General features: G+C 38.5%; 2 protein-coding genes across 2 annotated transcripts in view; one reads left to right on the forward strand and one right to left on the reverse strand.

Moving 5' to 3' along the window:
• The window catches only part of Kif4a (kinesin family member 4A), a 96,983-nt gene that overhangs the window by 6,116 nt on the left and 70,877 nt on the right, over nucleotides 1-19,990 (reverse strand). The window contains exons 18-27 of the mRNA XM_028769999.1: nucleotides 15,543-15,626; nucleotides 14,779-14,892; nucleotides 9,837-9,992; nucleotides 9,623-9,723; nucleotides 7,742-7,871; nucleotides 6,104-6,274; nucleotides 5,496-5,603; nucleotides 4,289-4,366; nucleotides 3,662-3,760; nucleotides 3,017-3,193 (exon numbers count right to left, since the gene is read on the reverse strand). Of these exons, the coding sequence (XP_028625832.1) occupies nucleotides 3,017-3,193; nucleotides 3,662-3,760; nucleotides 4,289-4,366; nucleotides 5,496-5,603; nucleotides 6,104-6,274; nucleotides 7,742-7,871; nucleotides 9,623-9,723; nucleotides 9,837-9,992; nucleotides 14,779-14,892; nucleotides 15,543-15,626 (1,218 nt within the window). The remainder of the gene's footprint in view (nucleotides 1-3,016; nucleotides 3,194-3,661; nucleotides 3,761-4,288; nucleotides 4,367-5,495; nucleotides 5,604-6,103; nucleotides 6,275-7,741; nucleotides 7,872-9,622; nucleotides 9,724-9,836; nucleotides 9,993-14,778; nucleotides 14,893-15,542; nucleotides 15,627-19,990) is intronic.
• Pdzd11 (PDZ domain containing 11) overlaps nucleotides 11,237-19,990 on the forward strand; it is an 82,862-nt gene continuing 74,108 nt past the window's right edge. The window contains exon 1 of the mRNA XM_028769995.1: nucleotides 11,237-11,399. Within this exon, the coding sequence (XP_028625828.1) occupies nucleotides 11,374-11,399 (26 nt within the window). The 5' untranslated portion in view covers nucleotides 11,237-11,373. The remainder of the gene's footprint in view (nucleotides 11,400-19,990) is intronic.

Raw genomic sequence — 19,990 nt, forward strand, 5'->3', positions numbered from 1 at the left:
AGGAGGGGAGGGGAGAGGAGAGGAGAGGAGGGGAGAGGAGAGGAGAAGAAAGGAAAGGAAAGGAATCTTGAGGAAGTGTTCTAAAATGCCAAGTCCTACCTTAGGTCAATTCAGTCAGAACATCTAGAGGTAGAGTTCCAGGTTCTATTTTAAATACTTCTCTTGAGAAAAACTAGGGTTGAGGATACCATTTTACAGTTGGTAATTCTAGCAGAATGTTCAATATGTCTCAGAAGAATAAGATCGGATCAAATTTTAAACTCAAAAAAAAAAAAATATCAGGATAGGACTTAGAAGTGTTTATTCCTAAATTTAACACTTGGCATGACCATGGAAAAGTCACTTTCAAGTTCAGCTCTTCTCTTTATCAGCAAACCAGAGACAGGAATATATGTTTCCTTTGGGCACATGTGGCAACACACACCTGTACTGGGAGGCCCAGGCAGGAGGCCAGCTTGAGCCACATAGGAAGTTCAAGGTCAAACTAGTAGTGTAAGTTCTTATCTCAGAAAATAGGAAAACTAATAAAGATTTGCCCCACCCCCAGATAATAAGTGAAAAATACTTAGATGCTTCCACTGCCTTAATAAAATATAAATAATTACCTTATTCTTTATTCTTCATGAGGAGATTCCATCCATATATATATATATATATATATATATATATATATATATATATCCTTTTAACCTCTCATCTACAGTATAACATCATATACAGGTACTATTGTTAAAATATTGACTAGTCCTTAGACTCAAGACAGCACTGGAAGTAATCTATGCTGGTTTCACCTCTTTATTGTATACATAAGAGAATGCAGGCTCAGGCCGAGTAAGTGCCTTGTTCAAGGCTACTCAATGAACTATTGGTAAGTTCCAGACTAGATAGAACCCATGCCTGTTCAGCTTCTGAGTTGCTACTCTGTCTACTATAACATGTGACTCTGTCTACTATAACATGTGACCTATCATTTAGCGTCTCCTCAGTGAGGAAGCCATTAATTCCGTGAAAGCCAACTTTTGGTGCAGTATCCTACAGTATCCTTTTTAGTAAGTACAAGATGGTGAAACAACAATAAAGATGGTCTTCATGTATAACTAATGTCTTCCAAGCAGTCTGATCGAGAGTGGACAGAGCATTTGCATATTGTGAGGTTATTAAATAGGAGAGTCAACTTAATCTCTTTAAAGTTCACACATTACTCACTTATCAAACTAAAAAGCATCATTTTGCAGTGTTTTAGAAACAGAATATCATTCATATTAGATAGCATTTGGTTACAATATTTGCTACACTTCAGTATTTTCCTTTTAAGTTGGAGCAACAGTGTCGATCAATTAAGCTTCCCCAAGAACAAGTGTACCCATAACTGCTTCACACCTGCAAACTCCTTCCCAAAGGTGTTAGGTCCTCCATCCTTTTGATCATGTGTATGCTTCTGAACAATGCCTCTTTAACTTAGTTGGTCATTTAATCTACATTGAGCTCACACCACTACTTCAACAGTATAAATGTTTGTTGAGGAAATAAACAAAGGGGCTTTGGGAGATGGCTTTGTCGCTAAAAGAACTTGTTGCCTTTGCAGAGGACCTAGATTTGATTCCCAGCTCCCAACTATCTCTAACTCCAGCTCTGGGGATCTGCCACTCTCTTCTGACCTTTACAGGCAGCAGGCATGCATGTGGTACACACATAGACATCAGGCCAAACACTCATACAGAAATACAATCCAAAGATACAAAAAAGACAGCCATGCCCTGCTTCATTTTGTCTGAGTGTCCCAAGTCTCTGGTTTGAGTCTCTGCAATAAACTATTGTGCCCTTTCTACCTTAGCCCACAGCAGCAGTCACATTCCTCACTGTCATCTTCTTCATCTGACCTCTTCTGTTTGGCCCTAAAAAACCCAAATCTTCCCAATTCTTCTTCCTGAGATGAATGTACTGAAGTTCTAGATATGTTTCTTTCTATTCCTCTGCTGAATTTCCCCATTAACGCATTCTTGATATGGCTTGCTTCACATTCTCCTTGTGGTTTGCTTCACTTTAGCATTTGGTTTTACAAAACTGGTCCAATCAAGCCTGCTTCTAGGAAGCTGGAAAGTTAAGTTAGGAGCCATTCTCTAAGAATGTGGTTACAGGTGGACTAGTGGTGATGAACCATGATATTTTAGAAATTAATGTTTTGGTATAAAACAGTTGTATTTAGCAAGTATTAAGGAATAGCATATTTACTTGTGGAAGTAAATAAAGTGCACCTTGAAGTCAGAATGGGTTTGAACTGGGCATAGCATTGTAAGCCCACTTGTAATTTCGGCACTCAGGAGGTGCAGGTAGCAAGATTAGAAGCTCACATCATCCTAGGCTTCAAGTGATTTCAAGCCTACTCTGGGATTATATGAGGCACCATCTCTATATCAAATCAAATCAAATAAAACAGCAATCCCCCAAAGTCAGATTATTCCTAATTAGCCTTAGCATTTTTGTTCTTAATTATCTTTTTCTATAATCCCCTTTGTTCTTTAGTGTTGTGAGAAAAAGAAAAACACTAACATAATTTGTTGTGGTGACCATGGGCAAATTCACTTCTCTCTTGTGGGTCTAAAGTCTATCTGTAAGAGGCAAATAATAAATACCTCTGTGGATTTTGATGATTATTAAAAGATGATATGCGATAATGGTTGTTGGTTCAGCTATAAAAATGCTATACAATATGGGCTGGGATGATCAGTTGGGGACCAGTCTGAGTGAAATGGCATAGAATGCTAGCTGCTCAGATCACCATGATCCTGAAAAATCAAAGAGAGCCAGCCAACTTGAATGCTCAGGTGTATGCTCAGTATGCTGCGGCCTCATATGTAGTCCACACAGAACTAGTCCAACAAGTTTCTGTCAGTGGAGTCAATGCCTCTGAGGGAACTCCAAGGAGTTAGGATGCAGAGCAGGCACCAATTTGAGACTCAGAAGCTAGCCCACTGAGAATTAGCCTAACAAGGGATGCTAGAGAGTTGGCTCATACCCCTTGGATGCTCTTCTTGGACACCTTGACTAGTTTTGTTGGGATCCACTCCTCATCAGCATAGTCCTCATCGTCCTCATTGTCCTGTTCAGTCACAGAAGGGTCTGAATAATACTGCAGATCCTCGATGCTGAAGCTTTGCTCTGGGTATTTTTCTTTAATACGGCAAGGTTTGGGCTACAAAAAAAAATCGAGGTAGTTAATAAAGTTTTAAAATACATATGATATGCCATCTTCTCAGTAACTATTGCCAGCAGTTATTTACAGAGATTTCAGACTTCTTAAATATATTCCACTTGGTTTTGCCAATCACAAAAATTCTGCTTTAGCCTTGCATAGACTTTGATGAACTAGAAACTGGAGGCTAATCAGTCTGAAGGAGGAAGAGAGGAGTCATGGTTTAATAAGTATCTCTGGATGGACAGCTGAACATAGCTCTTCTGCTCCTTCTCAGCTGTGTTACATAATAACTGTGCATAATCGACCCCAACTGGCCTTCTGAGGAAGCTGGATGCCTGATTTCCTTAGAATTGTACTCCATTTTTGGGGGAACTCTATACTCATAGCCTCTGATAAAGACAGGTTCAATACACTCGTTCAAGCCTGGGCTATGCAAAGGTATCATAAGATGACTGAGCATTTTACCTTAGGTGGAATATATTCAAAGGATGAATCTGGAGACTGGAGGCTATTTCTTGTAATATGGGGTTTCTGATTGCTGGCTACTTGGAGGAGGGTCAGTTTCTGTTTGAATAGGAGAGACAAAGTATATACTGTTAGGGCAGATTTGGGGAGTATTCGTGGCTAACCTAAAGATTTCAGACCTCAGCTAACTTTCTTGTATTGTTATACAAGTGAGGCACATGACAGGAGAGTAGTTGGTCGGCTCTCACTTTCTCAGATCACTACTAGCTTCAGGGTGAGGGTATACTTTATTTTTGTTTGTTTCTTTGTGGGTTTTTATGAGAGAGAGTCTTAGTATGTATCCTTGGCTGGCTTAGAGTTTACTATGTAGACCAAACTGGCTTCAAACTCATTAAGATCAGCCTGTTTCTGCCTCCCAAGTGCTGGGATTACAAGTATGTACCAACATGCCTGGAAAAACTTATGTTTCTAACAGTTTGAAATGTATGTGACTGGATCCCACCAAAACTCAATGGAGACCACACAAAACCAGGTAAATATAGTCATCAAAACTGAGGGTTGCTTCCAAGGGGGACCCCTCAGTGGGAGTCTCCTGAGGCTTATCAAGTGGGTGGAAAGTCATCTTACCTGCTTGATGGCACTGTTTTCTTGGAGAAGCTCCTGATTTTGCTCACATACTTCTCCCATCTTCCTAGGCTCTTCCTCCTATTTCCAAATTTCCTAGTTATAGGTGGGGTTATTTTGGATCCACATAAGAGTTACTAAACAACTCAGATTAAAACACTGCTTTCAAGTGGTTGGTAGATGATGGCTTTTTTTTTTTTTTTTACACACCAGGCACAGGCACACAGAAAATGGCCTCACTCCTTGTTCCTAGGTTCTTTGAATGCCTCTATATTTCAGTATTCCCTAACAGCCCTGAATACACTTGAAGGAAGCAAACTTTCTTACCCTTTCCCATTCTCACCTCTTATGTGCATAGCGCCTATGTACATGAGCAGGCTGGTTCAGAAAACCACACAACATTATCTGTTCCCTGAACTCTGCATACCCTTCTCCCACAGACTAGTCTTCACCCTAGTCTAAGAAGCCTAATTAAATGTGCTTGCAGTTAAGGCAACAGGATTCATGTATGTAACTTTAACTAGTCTGGTTATTTCTTAAGGTGGGAAGAGCTAAGGGAACCCTGGAGACTGACTGTGTCGGACTAAAGTAGTGCTCCAACATGTTTCTAAAGGGTGTGGTGTTCCCAGTCTTTGAAAGAATCTTACATCCTGGATATTTTACTAACATGTCAGGCCTTGGCTTAGAACAAGCTCAGAGAGATACATCTGAATGCCCTTAGGAATTTTTCGATTTATTTTTATCTTTTTACATTATGTGTATGTGCCTTTGAGTGCAGATGCCTGGAGAGGCTGATGGCCTGGTACCTCCTCCTGGATTCCTTCTGGAGCTGGAGTTACATGCAGTTGTGAGCTAACAAGACATGTGCTGAGAACACAAGTCCTCCACAAGAACACTAAGACATCCTCATCACAAAGCCTGCTTCAGCCCGCTGCCATCAAGATTTTAAGTAAACACTACATGAGTGTGCTGCTTCAACTCTAAAGCTTAGGGTTAAGGCAAAAGAACCAGGAGGCCTAAGTCTGACACTGAGGCTTCTGGTTTAGTCCTGAAAATTAGGTTATTCTTATTGGAGCTGGACTGATTTTTCCCTAAGCGGATCCAACAGGGCCTCAAAGGAGGAAAGGCTCTGGTTTGTCAGTGGTTAATTACTTTCTGCTGCAAGTGCCATGGCCCAAATGGGTCAGGATCTCCATCATGTTCTGCATACCTGACTTTTCACTGTGCTCAGCAGCTGCTGTTGCTTTTCACTCTCTGACTTCTCCAGCTGTTTCTCTGTCACTTGGTGTTGCTGCAACTGGCTGAGAAGTAACAACACCTAAAGAAAGAAAGACACAGCACACTGGGGGATATCACAGAAGTAAGGGAGAAGTAAGGGATGCTCTCTAGCTCCATGTAACTGTTTTGTGAGTTAAAGATAAAAAATATTTTTTCTTTTCATGGTCCAAAGTAGTAAACCTAGGAAAGGTGTTTCTTGGCATGTTAACCTTAGAGTTTGAGCCAGTGGTTAAAAGCCACTTAGACAAGTCACTTCTGTTTCAGGTTACTTGCAAAATGTGGAAAAGACCACATAAACTTTTGAAGGAAGCTTCATGGGATACTAGTGCCTCTTTATTTATTTTTCAAATAGTGACAGAGTCTCAATATAGTCCAGACTGGCTCTGAACTTGAGATGATTCTTCTGCCTTAGCTTCCCAGAGTGCAAGGATTATAGGCATCAGCCACCATGTCAGGCAGATTGTACCACTTTTAAAAACTAAACAACCAAAGGCAGTGGCGGCCCACACCTCACCGTAACTTCTTTTCTTGCTCACATACCTTTTCCTGGTGCTGTTGCTCCTCTTTGACCAGCCTTTCTTTTAACTCTGTCTCTCTCTTAGCAAAACGATTTTTATCCTCAAACAGAATGTTCTGCACTTCAATATAGCTGGCCTTGCTCTGATTCAGGCTGCTTTCAAGTTTGCTCACCTGTATTTTGGAGGAGACCAGCTGAAAAGATAAGAGAAAGTCATCTTATTTGCAGAATGATCTATGTTCTCCCATTCTTTGGGCAGCTTTCTTGAAACAATTTGAGAAAAGTGTTTCCAAGAAAGTCTAAATCCATTCTCATTTCTCCCCATTCCACATGGATTCTAATAGTAAACTAGAATAATACTACTGGCTTTACAGTTTTTTACTTTTGATGTATATCTGTATATGATATGTCTGGTACCTGCAGAGGCCTAAAGAGGGATGTCAGATCACCTAGAACTAAAGTTATAAATGGTTGTGAGCCACTACATGGGTGCTAGGAATCAAACATGGGTTCGCTGAACCATCTCTCCAGCACCCTAAAAGGACTGCTTTATTCCTAGGACATATTTATGCAAAGACAGGGTAGAAGCCACAACTGGATCATTTATCTGTTGTTCTGTTTCAAGGCAAGAATAAACCTAACACGGACAGTATCTGACAATTCCAAAATTCTGAAACTTTAAGTAGATCTTAAATATTAAAGAGGAATTCACAGGCCACAGCTTATTAGCCAGTTCTGTTTCTGAATCTCTGTTTACATGTTAGAACTCGTAGACAGGATTGCTGAAATTGTAGATCTTTCTAGATATACCTCATTAGGCAAAACTGGTATCCTGTACTGGCCTACTTTTATTTTTACTACTAGCCCAGATAATGAGTAGTATTCCTAAGACTAGTCAGGATTCCTTAGCAGAATAAATCTGCTAGCCCAAGACAAAAATGTATAAAGCACGGCAGTACAGAAACTAGTGGATTCAGGAACTATATTGCTTGAGTGATAACTTCAATTCATCTTCTGACAGTTTATGATGAACTCATACATTTAAGATCAGTGAAGAAAGCTGGGTGTGGTGGCATATGCTTTTAATCTTAGCACTCTGGAGGCAGAGGCAGTCAAATCTCTGGGACTTTGAGCCCAGCCTGGTCTACAGAGTGAGTTCTAGGACAGCGAAGGCTACACAGAGACACCCTGTCTCAATAAAAACCAAAAATAAAATAAAATAAAATAGAAACAAACAAAAACTAAAAAAATCAATTTTCCTTAAAATGAAACTATATATATCAAAAATTATTAAGTTTTCTCCTTGAGATGGTGTCTTAAGTTTTAAAATACACATTTCATACATGATTTTCAAAGTAGTACAATACTTTATGCTTAACCAGTAACTTCTTATGGGATTTTTTCTAGTAACAATAGCTCATGTAAATGTATACTTGCTGTATGTCAGACATGATGAGTATCAATTTCTGATTATCTTTGTAAGTAATTGGCTTGGATTTACTTCTAACCATTGTTTACTCATTAAAGGCTTTAGTGTTGGTATCACTGGGGTTTCTACCATGGAAAGCAGCTATAGGCAGTAAGAAAGTGTCCCCAGCACCTTACACTTCAACTTCCCCAGCTAGCTCCCCTAGAGCTGTTGCTAAGAAGAATGGTTTTACCTCTCCAACCAAATACTTGATGGCGCATTTGGCTTCGAGAATCGTGGCAATGTTCTCCCAGCGTTGTTTCGGCCGCTCTTCACTTTCAGCTTCCAGGAGCTTCTGCTGTAGGTCCGCAATCTGAGCACTCCTTCAAGGGAGAGAAGAGTGAGATTTACTGTGATCAGCCTCAGCGGCAAGGAGAAAGGGAGGAGCTCTGAGTAGAAAAGGAAATGAATTTTATGGATGGAATGATCAGTTACAAAATAAGCCACCTGATTTGAATTTTATGTGGTACTTCTAATCCTGTAGTGAAAGGAACCCCAAGGAAATATTCTAATGGCTTTAATTTTATTAAATATTGGTTGAAATAAATGGAACATATATATTGAAACTTAGAAAAACATTTCTACCTTTTATTTATTTCTTTGTGCATACATAGGTATAGAGGTGAGCAAATCATGGTGTGTGAAATTTCTGTTAGTTCTTTATCTCATTGCTTTCTCAATTATTTTGCTTAAAGCCAGGTATGTGTATACTGTATTGTATTTGTGTTGAGACCTGCCCACCTAGCATAGCTGTAGCCATTTTGTTCCATACCAGCTAGCTGTTTCATCTTGTTGCTGTAATATACCTGCCAGTCATTGATGCAGAAAAATAACTTGACTCAGAGCAGGGTCATGGTGACCACATACCCTGTTATGTTCTGTATGTTATGAGGTTTGTTATTCTTAAGAAATTTCGCAACCACAAGCTTTAGGTAGGACCCATCCAATTAAAGGTCAGTATGAACTGTTACGTCTAAAATGGCTTGAGTCAAGGCCAGCTACCAGCAGCACTTCTAGCACCTGCATATGGGATCATTGAGGTTTTAGCCTTTAGCTGGCTCTGAGAAATGTCCAGGGTGCAGCTTTCAGCTCTTGAGCCTGAGCTGTTGCCCTGGTTGATCAGTCTTTGGGTGTGTGTTCAATAAACCATCCCTGTCTGATTGAGATTGGTGTTTGTATGGTTTGTGGGGCAACTCCTGGACCCAAACAGTTTGTTATTTTTTATTTTATTATTTTTAATTTTTCAAGACAAGGTTTCTCTGTGTAGCCCTGGCTGTCCTGGAATTTGCTCTGTAGATCAGGCTGGCCTTCAACTCTGATCCACTTGCCTCTGCCTCCTGAGTGCTGGGATTAAAGATGTGTGTCACCATGCCTGGCTCAATTTTTTCTTTTTTAGTTCCTCATATATTCTAGTTTTTAACCTTCTGTCAGATGTGTAGCTGGTAAAGATTTTTTCCTATTCTATAGGCTGCCTCTTCACTGGAATGATGATGTCCTTTAACATACAAAAGCTTTTATTTTTTATTTCACGAGGTCCCATTTGTCAAAAGCAGGTGCTTCTAGAGTCCTATTCAGAACACCCTTTCCTGTGCCTATAAGTTGAAATGTGTTCATTCTTTTCTCCTCTATTGAATTATGGTATCAGAGCTCTTAGCTATTTGGAGCTGTTTGTGTACAACAAGAGAGAAGGACCTAGTTTCATTCTTCTACATGTAGCTAAGCAGTTTGAACTATACTATTTGTTGAAGTGAAGCTGTCTTTGCTGCAATGTGTATTGTTGGTCTGTTTGTTAAAAAGTTTCTTAAGATCCCCAACTTCATTTTACATTTGTAAGGTGGGAAGAATGGCACTTACCTCATCCAGCATCATAGCGGCAGCCTGGCACAATGGATCTAATCTGTATAGCACAACATAACTTTGAACACACAGGTTCAAAACACTGGTATGTTCTTTGGGTTTTTTTTTTCCCATAAAAAATCTTTTGAAAAGGAAGGAAACTCTTGAATGACTGGATTGATGGTGCCTATTTGGATTCCAGGCAGAACATTTCATGTTTCAGATATAGCCTCATTACCTGAGCTCCAATTCAGTCTCTAGGCTTTGAATCTGCTTTCCATTAGAATCTTCTGCTCCTGAATCTTGACCATGTACTTCATCTCGTGAGAATGTGCGTCTCTGCAAAGATAGCGTGCAAGAAGGAAGGATTTAAAAGGAAAGCGTCGTCAAATGCAGTGAAGATCTGCTGGAAATTCCATGTGGTTATTGATAGCATTTTCCATGACACTTACCCGGAGTTTAAGAGGTGGATTCTCTCCAGATTCCCTTTTTTCTTTGAGTTGTGCCACATTCTGAGCAAGGATCTTTCTTTCTTCAAGAAGGTCATTCAGATGCCGTTTGGCTTCCTCAGTGCTGACCATAACCTCGATTTCATTTCCAAGCCAACTCTACAAGAGAAATCAGTGATGTGTGAGTTGGGGATGAGGAGTACATGGGCTAGACCCACTTGAACTTAATTTCATTTGGACCAGAGCCTATGAAAGCAGAGGTGAGGTTTTTATGTGTATCTATGTTACTAAAACCATTCCCTCTCTATGAACCGTTATCAACAGTCTTCCCTGTCATAGGGGCTTTCTATAGTGAACCTTCCTCTAGCTATCATACTACTATCTATTGTTCCCTATAATATTTGTTTTTTTGCCATTCACTAGTCATGATGTGTTTAAAGTAGATGGTGGGAGAGGGACTGGAGCGATGGCTCTGCAGTTAAGGGCACATACTAGTCTTTCAGAGGATCCAAGTTTGGTTCCCAAATACTTATGCCAGGTGGCTCATAAGTACCTGTAACTTGAGCTCCTGGGGATCTAACGCCTCTGGACTCCCTCAAACATCTGCACTCATCCGCAAACAGCCACATGCACACACATTAAATATTATGAAATAAAAATAAAGTATAAATAAATAAAGTGGATGGAAGGACTTTTAAAAAAATGTAATTATCTTAACTGACTTTTAGAAACAATAACCTTGAAGGCTGGATATAGCTTAGTGGTAAGAGTAGGTGCTCACATTCAAAATGTTATAAATTTAACTCCCAATATCAAAAAATGGAAAAGGAAAACAAACAAACAAACAACAAAGCACAAATCTGTGTCACCATGCCTTATTTTTGAAATATCTTTTTTGTTGTCCATTTGTGCTTTAATTCCATCATGGTCAAAAATCATACTGACTTGAATTGTCTTAAGCTGTTCAGAGCACACTGAAACTTATTTTATGGCTCAGAATCTCAGTAGGTTTTCTCTCTGAACTTATTGTGTAATCCATTTTCTAGGTGCGTGCCAAAGTGAAATGACTATACTTATGCAGAAACCTGCCTATGAACTTTTAAATAGTAACTTAATTCATGTAATGGCTGAATTTAGGTGTTGACTTGATTGGATTGAGGGATACCTAAAGAACAGGTAAAGCTTTTTCCCCCAGGGTATATCTGTCAAGGTGTTTTCAAGGAAGACTAGGTGTGAGTAGGTGGACTGAGTTGGGAAGATTTACCATCAGTGTGGATGGCTACCACCCTGACCAGGCTGAAGTCCCAGCTAGAACAAACTTGACAGAGGGAGAAGGATTCCTGTCTTTCCTGAAGCTGGGACATGAGAGCTTCAAGCACTTTGGTCTTTGGACTCCAGGACTTATATCAACATCCCCAGATTCTCAAGCCTTTGCCTGTGACCGACAGTTACACAATCAGTTTCCTGGTTTTGAAACTATCAGATTTAGACTGAACTGTGATACTGGTGTCCTGGATCTCCAGCCTGCAGATGAACCACTATGGGCCTTTTGACCTCCATAATCATGTGAGTCATTTATCTTCATAAATGTTTCATATATATTGCCTCTGCTTCTGTGGAAAAAACTAATATAATTCAAAATTATGAGTTGGGTGTGGTAGTTCCTGACTCCTCCAACACTGTGAAGGCTGAAGCAGGAGGGCTGCTGTAAGTTAGAGACTAGTCTGCCTGGGCGCAGAGAACCAGTGCAGACCAGCCTTTGTCTAAAGAAAAAGGTAAGGAAATTAGTCAAAAGCACTTAAGAACTGGCTGGATTAACAAAGCATAGTAAATCCATAGAATGGAATACAACTCAGTGAAATAAATATACAAATAATGCAAACTATTGATACAAACAACACAGATGACTCTCAAAATGCATCACATTAAAAGAAGTCATATTTCATGTTAATAACTATAAGACTAATGCAAAGGAGAGATGACCACACGGCAGATCAGTGTACAGGAGGTACTCATCAGTGGGGGTAGCTGCCTGGCATGCACAAGGCCTTGGGTTTAATCCTCAGCACTTACTGAACTGTCCAATCAAACATACATTTTACTTCATGTCAGTTATGCCTTAATAAAATAAACTGGGTGAAAAAAAACAATGTCATTTGCCATCCTAGTAGGCTAAAACATGCAAACCGTAAGGTTATTTTAATAAAGGAAAAACTCCTGAGAAAAAAAAATCAATTTTTGATAAAAAGTATATATATGTGTGTGTGTGTGTGTGTGTGTGTGTGTGTGTGTTGCCTGAATGCATGCCTATGTACCACATGTTTTCCTGGTACTGACTGGGGCAAGAAGAGGACGTCTGAGCTCCTGGGATTAGAGTTATAGATGTGGGTGCTGGGGCCTGAATCTGGGTCCCTTGGAAGAATAATCAGTGCTTTTAAACACTGAGGCACCCCTCCAGTCCCCTCCATTTGTGATAAAGCCCTTAATATTTTCATATCTTAGCTATAAATTCTATGTAATGCTAATCAAACTCGTAGTAGACTTGCCAGAAATATATAAGCCAATTTCAAACTTCAGATAGAAATGCAGAGAACCTGTCTGTTTCTCTAAAAGAAAAAAGAATAAAGAATAAAAGACTTGGGAGGACGTACACAGCCTGACGTTTTGGAAATTAAGGGATAGCCTTTAAGACATTTTAGTAGCAGCATAAAAGTAGATACATGTAATAGAGTGTACAAATAGATATGCAGACATAATTCTGACAGAGGTATCATGATTAAAATACACATTCCAAGAAGAAAATTCAAGGAAGGAATCTTAGCAATTGTGAGTTTACTAAAGATGTCAAATAAAACACGAAGACTATGAATTATGAAAACCAAGCATCAATACACTGAATGATATCAATTAAAGCCCTCTGTTGGGTATGGTGGTGCATGCCTGTAATCCTGGAACTTGAGCGTGAAAGATTTACACAATCTGAAGAGAAACCCTAGCACTTTGGAGGTAGAGGCAAGAAGGTCATCCACAACTACACAGTGAATTTGAGACCAGCCAGGAATACAATAAGGCATGTCTCAACAAAGAAAAGTAAGTAGCTAGCTTTGGTATTCAAAAGATTCTATTTAAAAATGAAAAAACAAACAAAATCACAGCCTAAGGAAAAAAATTAATTGTAAAATATGGGGTTATCTGTTGGATATATTTCCAAGTTATAGAAAAGTAGAAGCCAATCAAAAGAAGAGAAAATATTTGGATACTTCACACAGTGAAACACACACATACACAAACATACACACATGCAGGCTGAGTATGGTGGTGCACTAAAGACATGGGATTAAAGGCATCCCAGCTCTCAGGAGGCAGACACAGGTGGATCTATGTGAGTTTGAGGCCAGCCTGATCTATATAGTTCTAGGATAGTCAGAACTATACAGAGAGACCCTGTCTCAAAACAAACAAACAAAAAGCCAAAGAAACAAAAAACAAACACCAAGTAAAATAAGACATAAGGTTCCCACAAAAATTAGGTATGTGACTATTCAGCACAATATCTCTAATAACCTAGACTGGAAAGAACGCAAATGACCACCAACAGGTGATCAGATAAGTTAAGGCATATCAATACAACAAATGGGATGTCTGAGTAATAAAAATAATTTATGTATGTAATCATATGGACAAATGTAAAAATAACTATGCTGAATAAGACAACCATGTGATTCCATTTTATTAAAATTATAAAAATTAAAAATAAATTAATAGTGACAGAAAAAAAAAACTTTCTCTTTTTTGTTTTTTCAAGACACGGTTTCTCTGTGCATATTCTTGGCTGTCCTAGAACTCACTCTGTAGACTAGTCTGGCCTCAAACTCACAGATAACTGCCTGCCTCTGCCTCTCCAGTGCTAGGATTAGAGGTATGAGCCACCACCACCATCACCTGGTTATATTTGTTTTTTTATTTAAAAATTAAAAAAACATTTTAGATTCACTTAATGTGTGTAAGTGTTCTGCCTGCATATATGTATATGAACTACTGGATTCAAACTCTCCATGGAGCTCAGACCTGCCTTGAACTCAGGATTTTTCTGCTCAGCTTCACAAATGCTGTGAGGGTCACAGGTATGCTACCATACTAGGCCAGAAAGCACATCTGATGATTCTATGTGCGCTGGTTACTATGCTCATTGCTTTGACTAAACTAACCCCTGACAAAAGCAAGGAACATAAGGAACAGTTCATTGTTTTTCAGTTTGATGGCACACAGCTCCCCAAGGTAAGAGTAGGAGTTAGGCGGTCACACTGTGCTGAATGTCAGAAAGTAGAGAGGAATTCACACTCAGCTTACTCTCACCTTTTTATTCAGTCCAAGACCCCAGTCCACAGTATGGTGTGACCTAACATTTCATCAAACTGTGTACTTTAAATACAAACCATTCACTGTATGCCAATTATACCAGTATAAAATAGTAACTGAGCTATGATAGGCAGGATAGAAATAATTCTCTACTCTTTTTGACCCTAGATTTTTTTAATCATTATTTTTCCATTCATTCATTCATTTATTATTCATTCATTCACTTTACATCCTGAACTTAGCCCCTCTCTCTTCCCAGTCTCTCCCCCACATGGCCTCCTCTCCTGTCACCCCTCTCCTTCAGCTTTGAGAAGAGGGAGGTCTCCCCTGGATACCAAAACACCCTGGCACCTCAAGTCACTACAAAACTAGGCACATCCTCTCCCACTGAGGCCAGACAAAGAGGCCCAGTTAGGGGAACAGGATCCACAGACAGCTTGTTCTTTGACAACAGTTTAAAGATATCTCTTTTGGAAAATAAGGATTTCATGCAGCCCTTCCAATTCCGTATTACTTTTAAATGAGAAGAAACTTATTTCCTGTCCCCAGTGCATGTAAGAAAAATGGCAGTTCAAGGCGTCCATACCTTCATCCGAGCAGCAGTGCCTTCCATCCCACGGCTCTGAGTCTCTTTCCGTTTTTCTGCAACCTCCTTTTGCTTTTGGAGAGCATCCTTAAGACGTTTATTGGCAGCTGCTGCCTAAATACAAAAGGCAAGTGGCTATGCTGGAAAACATTTTAATTTGCAGCATCTCAGCAAACAAAGTCTAGGGCTCAATTCCTAAAGGAATTGGGTTTCAAGTTACCATGGACATGATAATGAATGAATAGCTACTGCTTCAGAATGCGCAAGAGGATAGGTAGATTTAAAGGAAATCCCGCAGGCTAAAACTGTCGGGGAATATCATGTATTGCTAGTAGTCTGTTTTATTTTTGTTAGAAAAAGCCATACTAGAAAGAAAAATTCATATTTGAATGATACAGTTTTCATCCCAGGTTTTATTTGCTCACAGGCCACTCAAGATAAAAAGAGATCAAGATTTTGGACTTACTCAGCTTGTATGGTGTTGCATGCTCATAATCCCAGCACTTAGGAGATAGGAGGACTAGGTGTTCAAGGCCAACCGTAGCTACATAATGAGTTCAATGACAACCTGGACTACATAAGTTCTGGTCTCAAAATAAAACAGTAACCAAGAACAAACCCACTAACAAAACCAATCAAGGAAAACGATTCATAAATTTTGGTACCAATATTAATGTCCTTTGTTTCCAAACACACTTTGTGAGCATGTTTAAGTATGAAGATGACGATGCTTGTGGCCCAGCAGACTGGCTTTTCTTACCTACCTCCTCAGTTTTACGTCTGAGCACATTAGACTGTTTCTGGAAGTTTCTTTCAAGTTTGAGCAGCTCGTATTGCCTTTTACGATCCTGATAACAAAAAAATTCAGATTGTAACTGATGTTCATGTAACTAAAATAAATCCTAAAACCAAGAAGCCTTCCCAGATCTCCTTTATATTTAAGGCTTAGTACAATTCTATGAGTTGCCTTTATCTTCTTTAATCAGAACAAGGAACTGGACGTTCTAGAAACTAGGTTTGTATATACATAACGATCCTTGTCTTCCCTAGCTTATTGTTCTGTGGCCAAATTATTTGTTTCTTGGACTTAAGTCAATTATAAATATTACCGTAGAATGTGAGATCTGAAAGGAACCAAAGATTAGCCATCCAATGAACAGCCTTCTCCACATAAGTTGTTACTGACAGAGCTAGAACTGTGTATGAGTTGATTGGTCATAAAACTCAGTGGCTGGGAACAAAGGAGAAAGATACTACAAAGCCAGACACCAATAAAATTAGGATAGCTCCAGTGGAAGGAGCTTCTCATTTCTGAACAAATCTAGCATACATACTCTGAATATAAATCCTCTTTGCTCAGAGATGCAAAATCAAGACCAAGGGATATCACCTGCTTCAAACAACCACAGGCTTTGATTTCTTGGCCCCTTCCCTATCTTCTTAATCCATTAAGCTTTCTGGTTCTACTTGCTGCTTACCCAACTGGATGACATGGTCAGCCATTTTAGTCGTATCTTTGCTAGTGTACATACAAGAACTCTGAGGAGATGGCCAACACAGTTGCACTCAATGGTATTTTTGGAGACTTGTCTCATATTATTTTCTTACGGTATATATATATATATATATATATATATATATATATATATGTATAATAGTTTCAAATTTTTCTTTTTAAGAGTTTGTGTGTATGTGTATTTCTTTGTACATATTTCTTGTACTTAAAAAATCATTCTGGTTTGATTTTTTTTTGCCTATTTGTTTCAGAGAGGGGGGGCATGGAGTTGGTGATTATTGCATGAAATTTTTTTCAATAAAAAATGAGTTGAATATGCTGACTCTCAGTAGCAAGCAAATTTGGGCACAAAGCGTATTGGTTTTAAGTTCACCTTTTGAAATTATTTGATCCTGAAAATTATGACATGTAACTGCTTAAAATTGGAATGAAGTTTTGGAATGATCCTGTATCCACAACAAATTAAAAGAATTGATTTAAAAAAAGAGCTATTAATTTCACCAGTGGGGATTGTAGCTTAGTGGCAGAATGCTTGTCCACCAAGCGTGAAGTCTTAAGTTAAATTCTGAGTAGCAGGGAAAAGAAGAAGAGGGCTATTCATTTTATACAACTAATGTGATGTTTATATAATAGGTATGGCTCTAGGTTCTGGGATGTAGATGTGAAGATGACCTGGTTAGTATTCTCAAAGACAGAAACTGCAAACAAATATAAACAACATGTAATTAGAACAGAGTACAATGTAATTGCAAAATTGTGGCTAATCCTATTTTAACAGGACACGTGTTAGTGTGAGGCGAAGGGAATTAAACCGCTAGGAGACTAAACTAGTTGAGCAAAGCTTCTTGGAAGAGATGTTGGTGCTTCTAGTTGTCCTTACATTTTACTTGGAATTACTTCCCACTGCTGTCCTGAAAACTTTTCCCCATTTAACCCAGTGTCCTTTTTATTTTATTGTCCTTATTTTTGACAACTTTCAGTATCATTAGCATTCCCGATACCCTTCTGCAGCATCCTCATCCCTTTTCAGTCCTAAAAATTTCATTGATCTTTCATTCTGTGTGAAATAAAGGGATTCTCTTTATTTATATTTATTTATAACAAAAATGAAGATTCTTGGCAATTCAGCATATCCACTATTATAAAGTATTAACTTAGTAATTTACAGATAAGCCTTCTTCTGTTTAGTGCTTTTACTGAGATAAGTAATGCATGATACCACTTAATCACCTAATGAATGATTCATGGCTTTTGGCATATTCATAGAGTTGATGTAAAAACCAACAGCACAATCCAAGTGTTGCCACATTTTCATTACCATAGAAAGAAATCTCATGTCCTTTACCCATCACACCACAACCCTGTCATTGTAACTACTATTTTCTGCCTATAAATTTGCCAATTCTGGGCATTCCCTATAATATACTAATATGTCATTATTTGTTAATGGCTTCTTTCACTTAGCACAACGTTTTCAAGGTTCATTCATGTGGCAGCATATGTCAGTACTAAATTTCTTTTCATGATGGTAATATTGTACTCTATGCATATTTTTATTTATCCATTTACTCACTGATACACTCAAGTTTGCCCCCACAGTTTTGGCTAATATCACTTACGCTCTATGCACATACACATACAAGTTTTACACGGGCATGCCTTTAGACCTTCTCAGTAAACAGAAGTAGGAGTAGGACCACTGGATTACAGTACCTCTAGATTATTAATCCTACCTGTCAACTGTTTGTCACAGCAGCTATACCATTTTGCCATCGAAACCAGCAAATGCATATGTTTCTAATTCTGGATTCTTGCTAAACCTTTTCTTTTCACAAAAATTATCTTTGTGGGTGTGAAATGGTATGTCACTGTGGTTTCCATTTGCATTTTCCTGGTGGTAAATGACACTGAGTACCTTTTGTGAACTCCTTTGTTCATCTTACAACTAGGCTATGTTTATTGAGAGGTAAGATATCTTTATATATTGTGGTTATAAGATCCTTGTCATTTTTATGACTTATGAATACTTTCTACCAGTTTGTGTACTGACTATGTTCAAGCTGGTATTGTTTATAGTGTAAAGGCTTTTATGTTTGTCTAATATAATTGTTCTTTGACTGTGCTTTAGGCATTCCTTTAAAAATTAAGAAAAAAAACTTTTACTTAATCAAAACTCACAGAGACTAATAACACTTATGCTTTCTTCTAAGAGATTTTATTATTTACTTTGTATATGTGTGCATGCATGTGTGTGTGTGCGCGCCCACATTCGCATAGTGTGGATGTCATTGGAGAACTTGTGGGAATCAGTTCTCTCCTCCTATGTGGTTCCCAGCGAATGAACTCAGGCTTGGTGGCAAGTATCTCTCACTGGTGAGATGCTTGAGCTATCTCATTGGGTTACAAAGAGATTTTTATATGGTTTGATTTAATTTTATATATGGTATGAGGCACATCCCAACTTTAGTACATGATTATTTGGTTGACTTGGCATTGCATGATGGAAAGACTATTCTTTGTGTATATTGCATATATGCGAATGAACTTGTGTGAGCATACATATGTGTGCATATGCAGCTGGAGGTGAGCCTTAAGCCTTATTTCTCAGAAGCAATCTCTTGCCCTTGAGACATGGTCTCTCACTGGGATCTATGGCTTATAGAACAGCTCAGGCTGGTTGGGCACTGAGCACCTCCCCATTGAAAGGACTATTATTTCTTCATTGAATTGTCTTGGCACCATTGCTGAAAATCAACTGGGTCACTAGGTCTGATGTAACACGTCTGTAATTCTACAACTACCAGGGGCTGGGATAAAGCAAGTTACAGGCCAGTCTGTACAACTCAGTGAGAGCGGAGTTGGAAAAGAAAGAAGAAATATATTAAAAAGAAAACATGGAATAGGATGGGGGGGGTCTGGGAGGAATTAGGTAAAGAAATGTGGGTAGAGGTAAATAAGACCTAAATATATAAAATTTCTAAAGAATAAATCTCAAAAATTAGAAACTAAATTAAAAAAAAAGTGAAATCAGGGGTGAGGATGTAGGTAAGTAGTAGAACTTAACATGAGCAAGGCTTTCTGACTGTTCTTACATTTCCATCTGAATTTTAGAATTTCAGCTTGTAAATTTCTGTGAAAAAGTCAGATGGGTTTTGTTTTTCTCTAGTGCTTCTAACTGACCCCGGGGCCTCACACGTGCTAGGCAAGCATTTTATCACTGAAATTTTGACTACAATTGTGTTGAATCTGCAAATATATCTGAGGGATAGTCTATATTTAGAATATCAGATCTTTCTGCCCATGAATATGAACTATCTTTTCTTTTATTTGGTTTTTAAATTCAATGTTTTATAGTCTTCACGGTAAAAATTAGAAAGTTCTTTTGCTAATTAGTCCTAAGTATTCATATTGATGGTATTCCAAATTGGATGATTGATTCTTATTTTTATGTATACAGAAATAAAAATTTTTCTGTGTTATATGTTTGTTTGTTTAATGTGTTGTGTGAATTTAGGTGCACCTTGTTCCTGATAGAAGGGATGTTTTTGTTTTTTATTATTAAGTATAAGCTAATGTTGGCAGTAGGTTTTTCATACACAACTTTGTCAGATTCAGGAAATCATCTTTGAAGTTCGTTTTTATCAGCAAACAATGTTGGGTTTTGTCAATTCTTTTTTGTGTGATGTGTGTGGAGGA

Source organism: Grammomys surdaster, unplaced genomic scaffold, assembly GCF_004785775.1.
Source record: "Grammomys surdaster isolate TR1022 unplaced genomic scaffold, NIH_TR_1.0 197, whole genome shotgun sequence".
Taxonomy (NCBI): Eukaryota; Metazoa; Chordata; class Mammalia; order Rodentia; family Muridae; genus Grammomys; species Grammomys surdaster.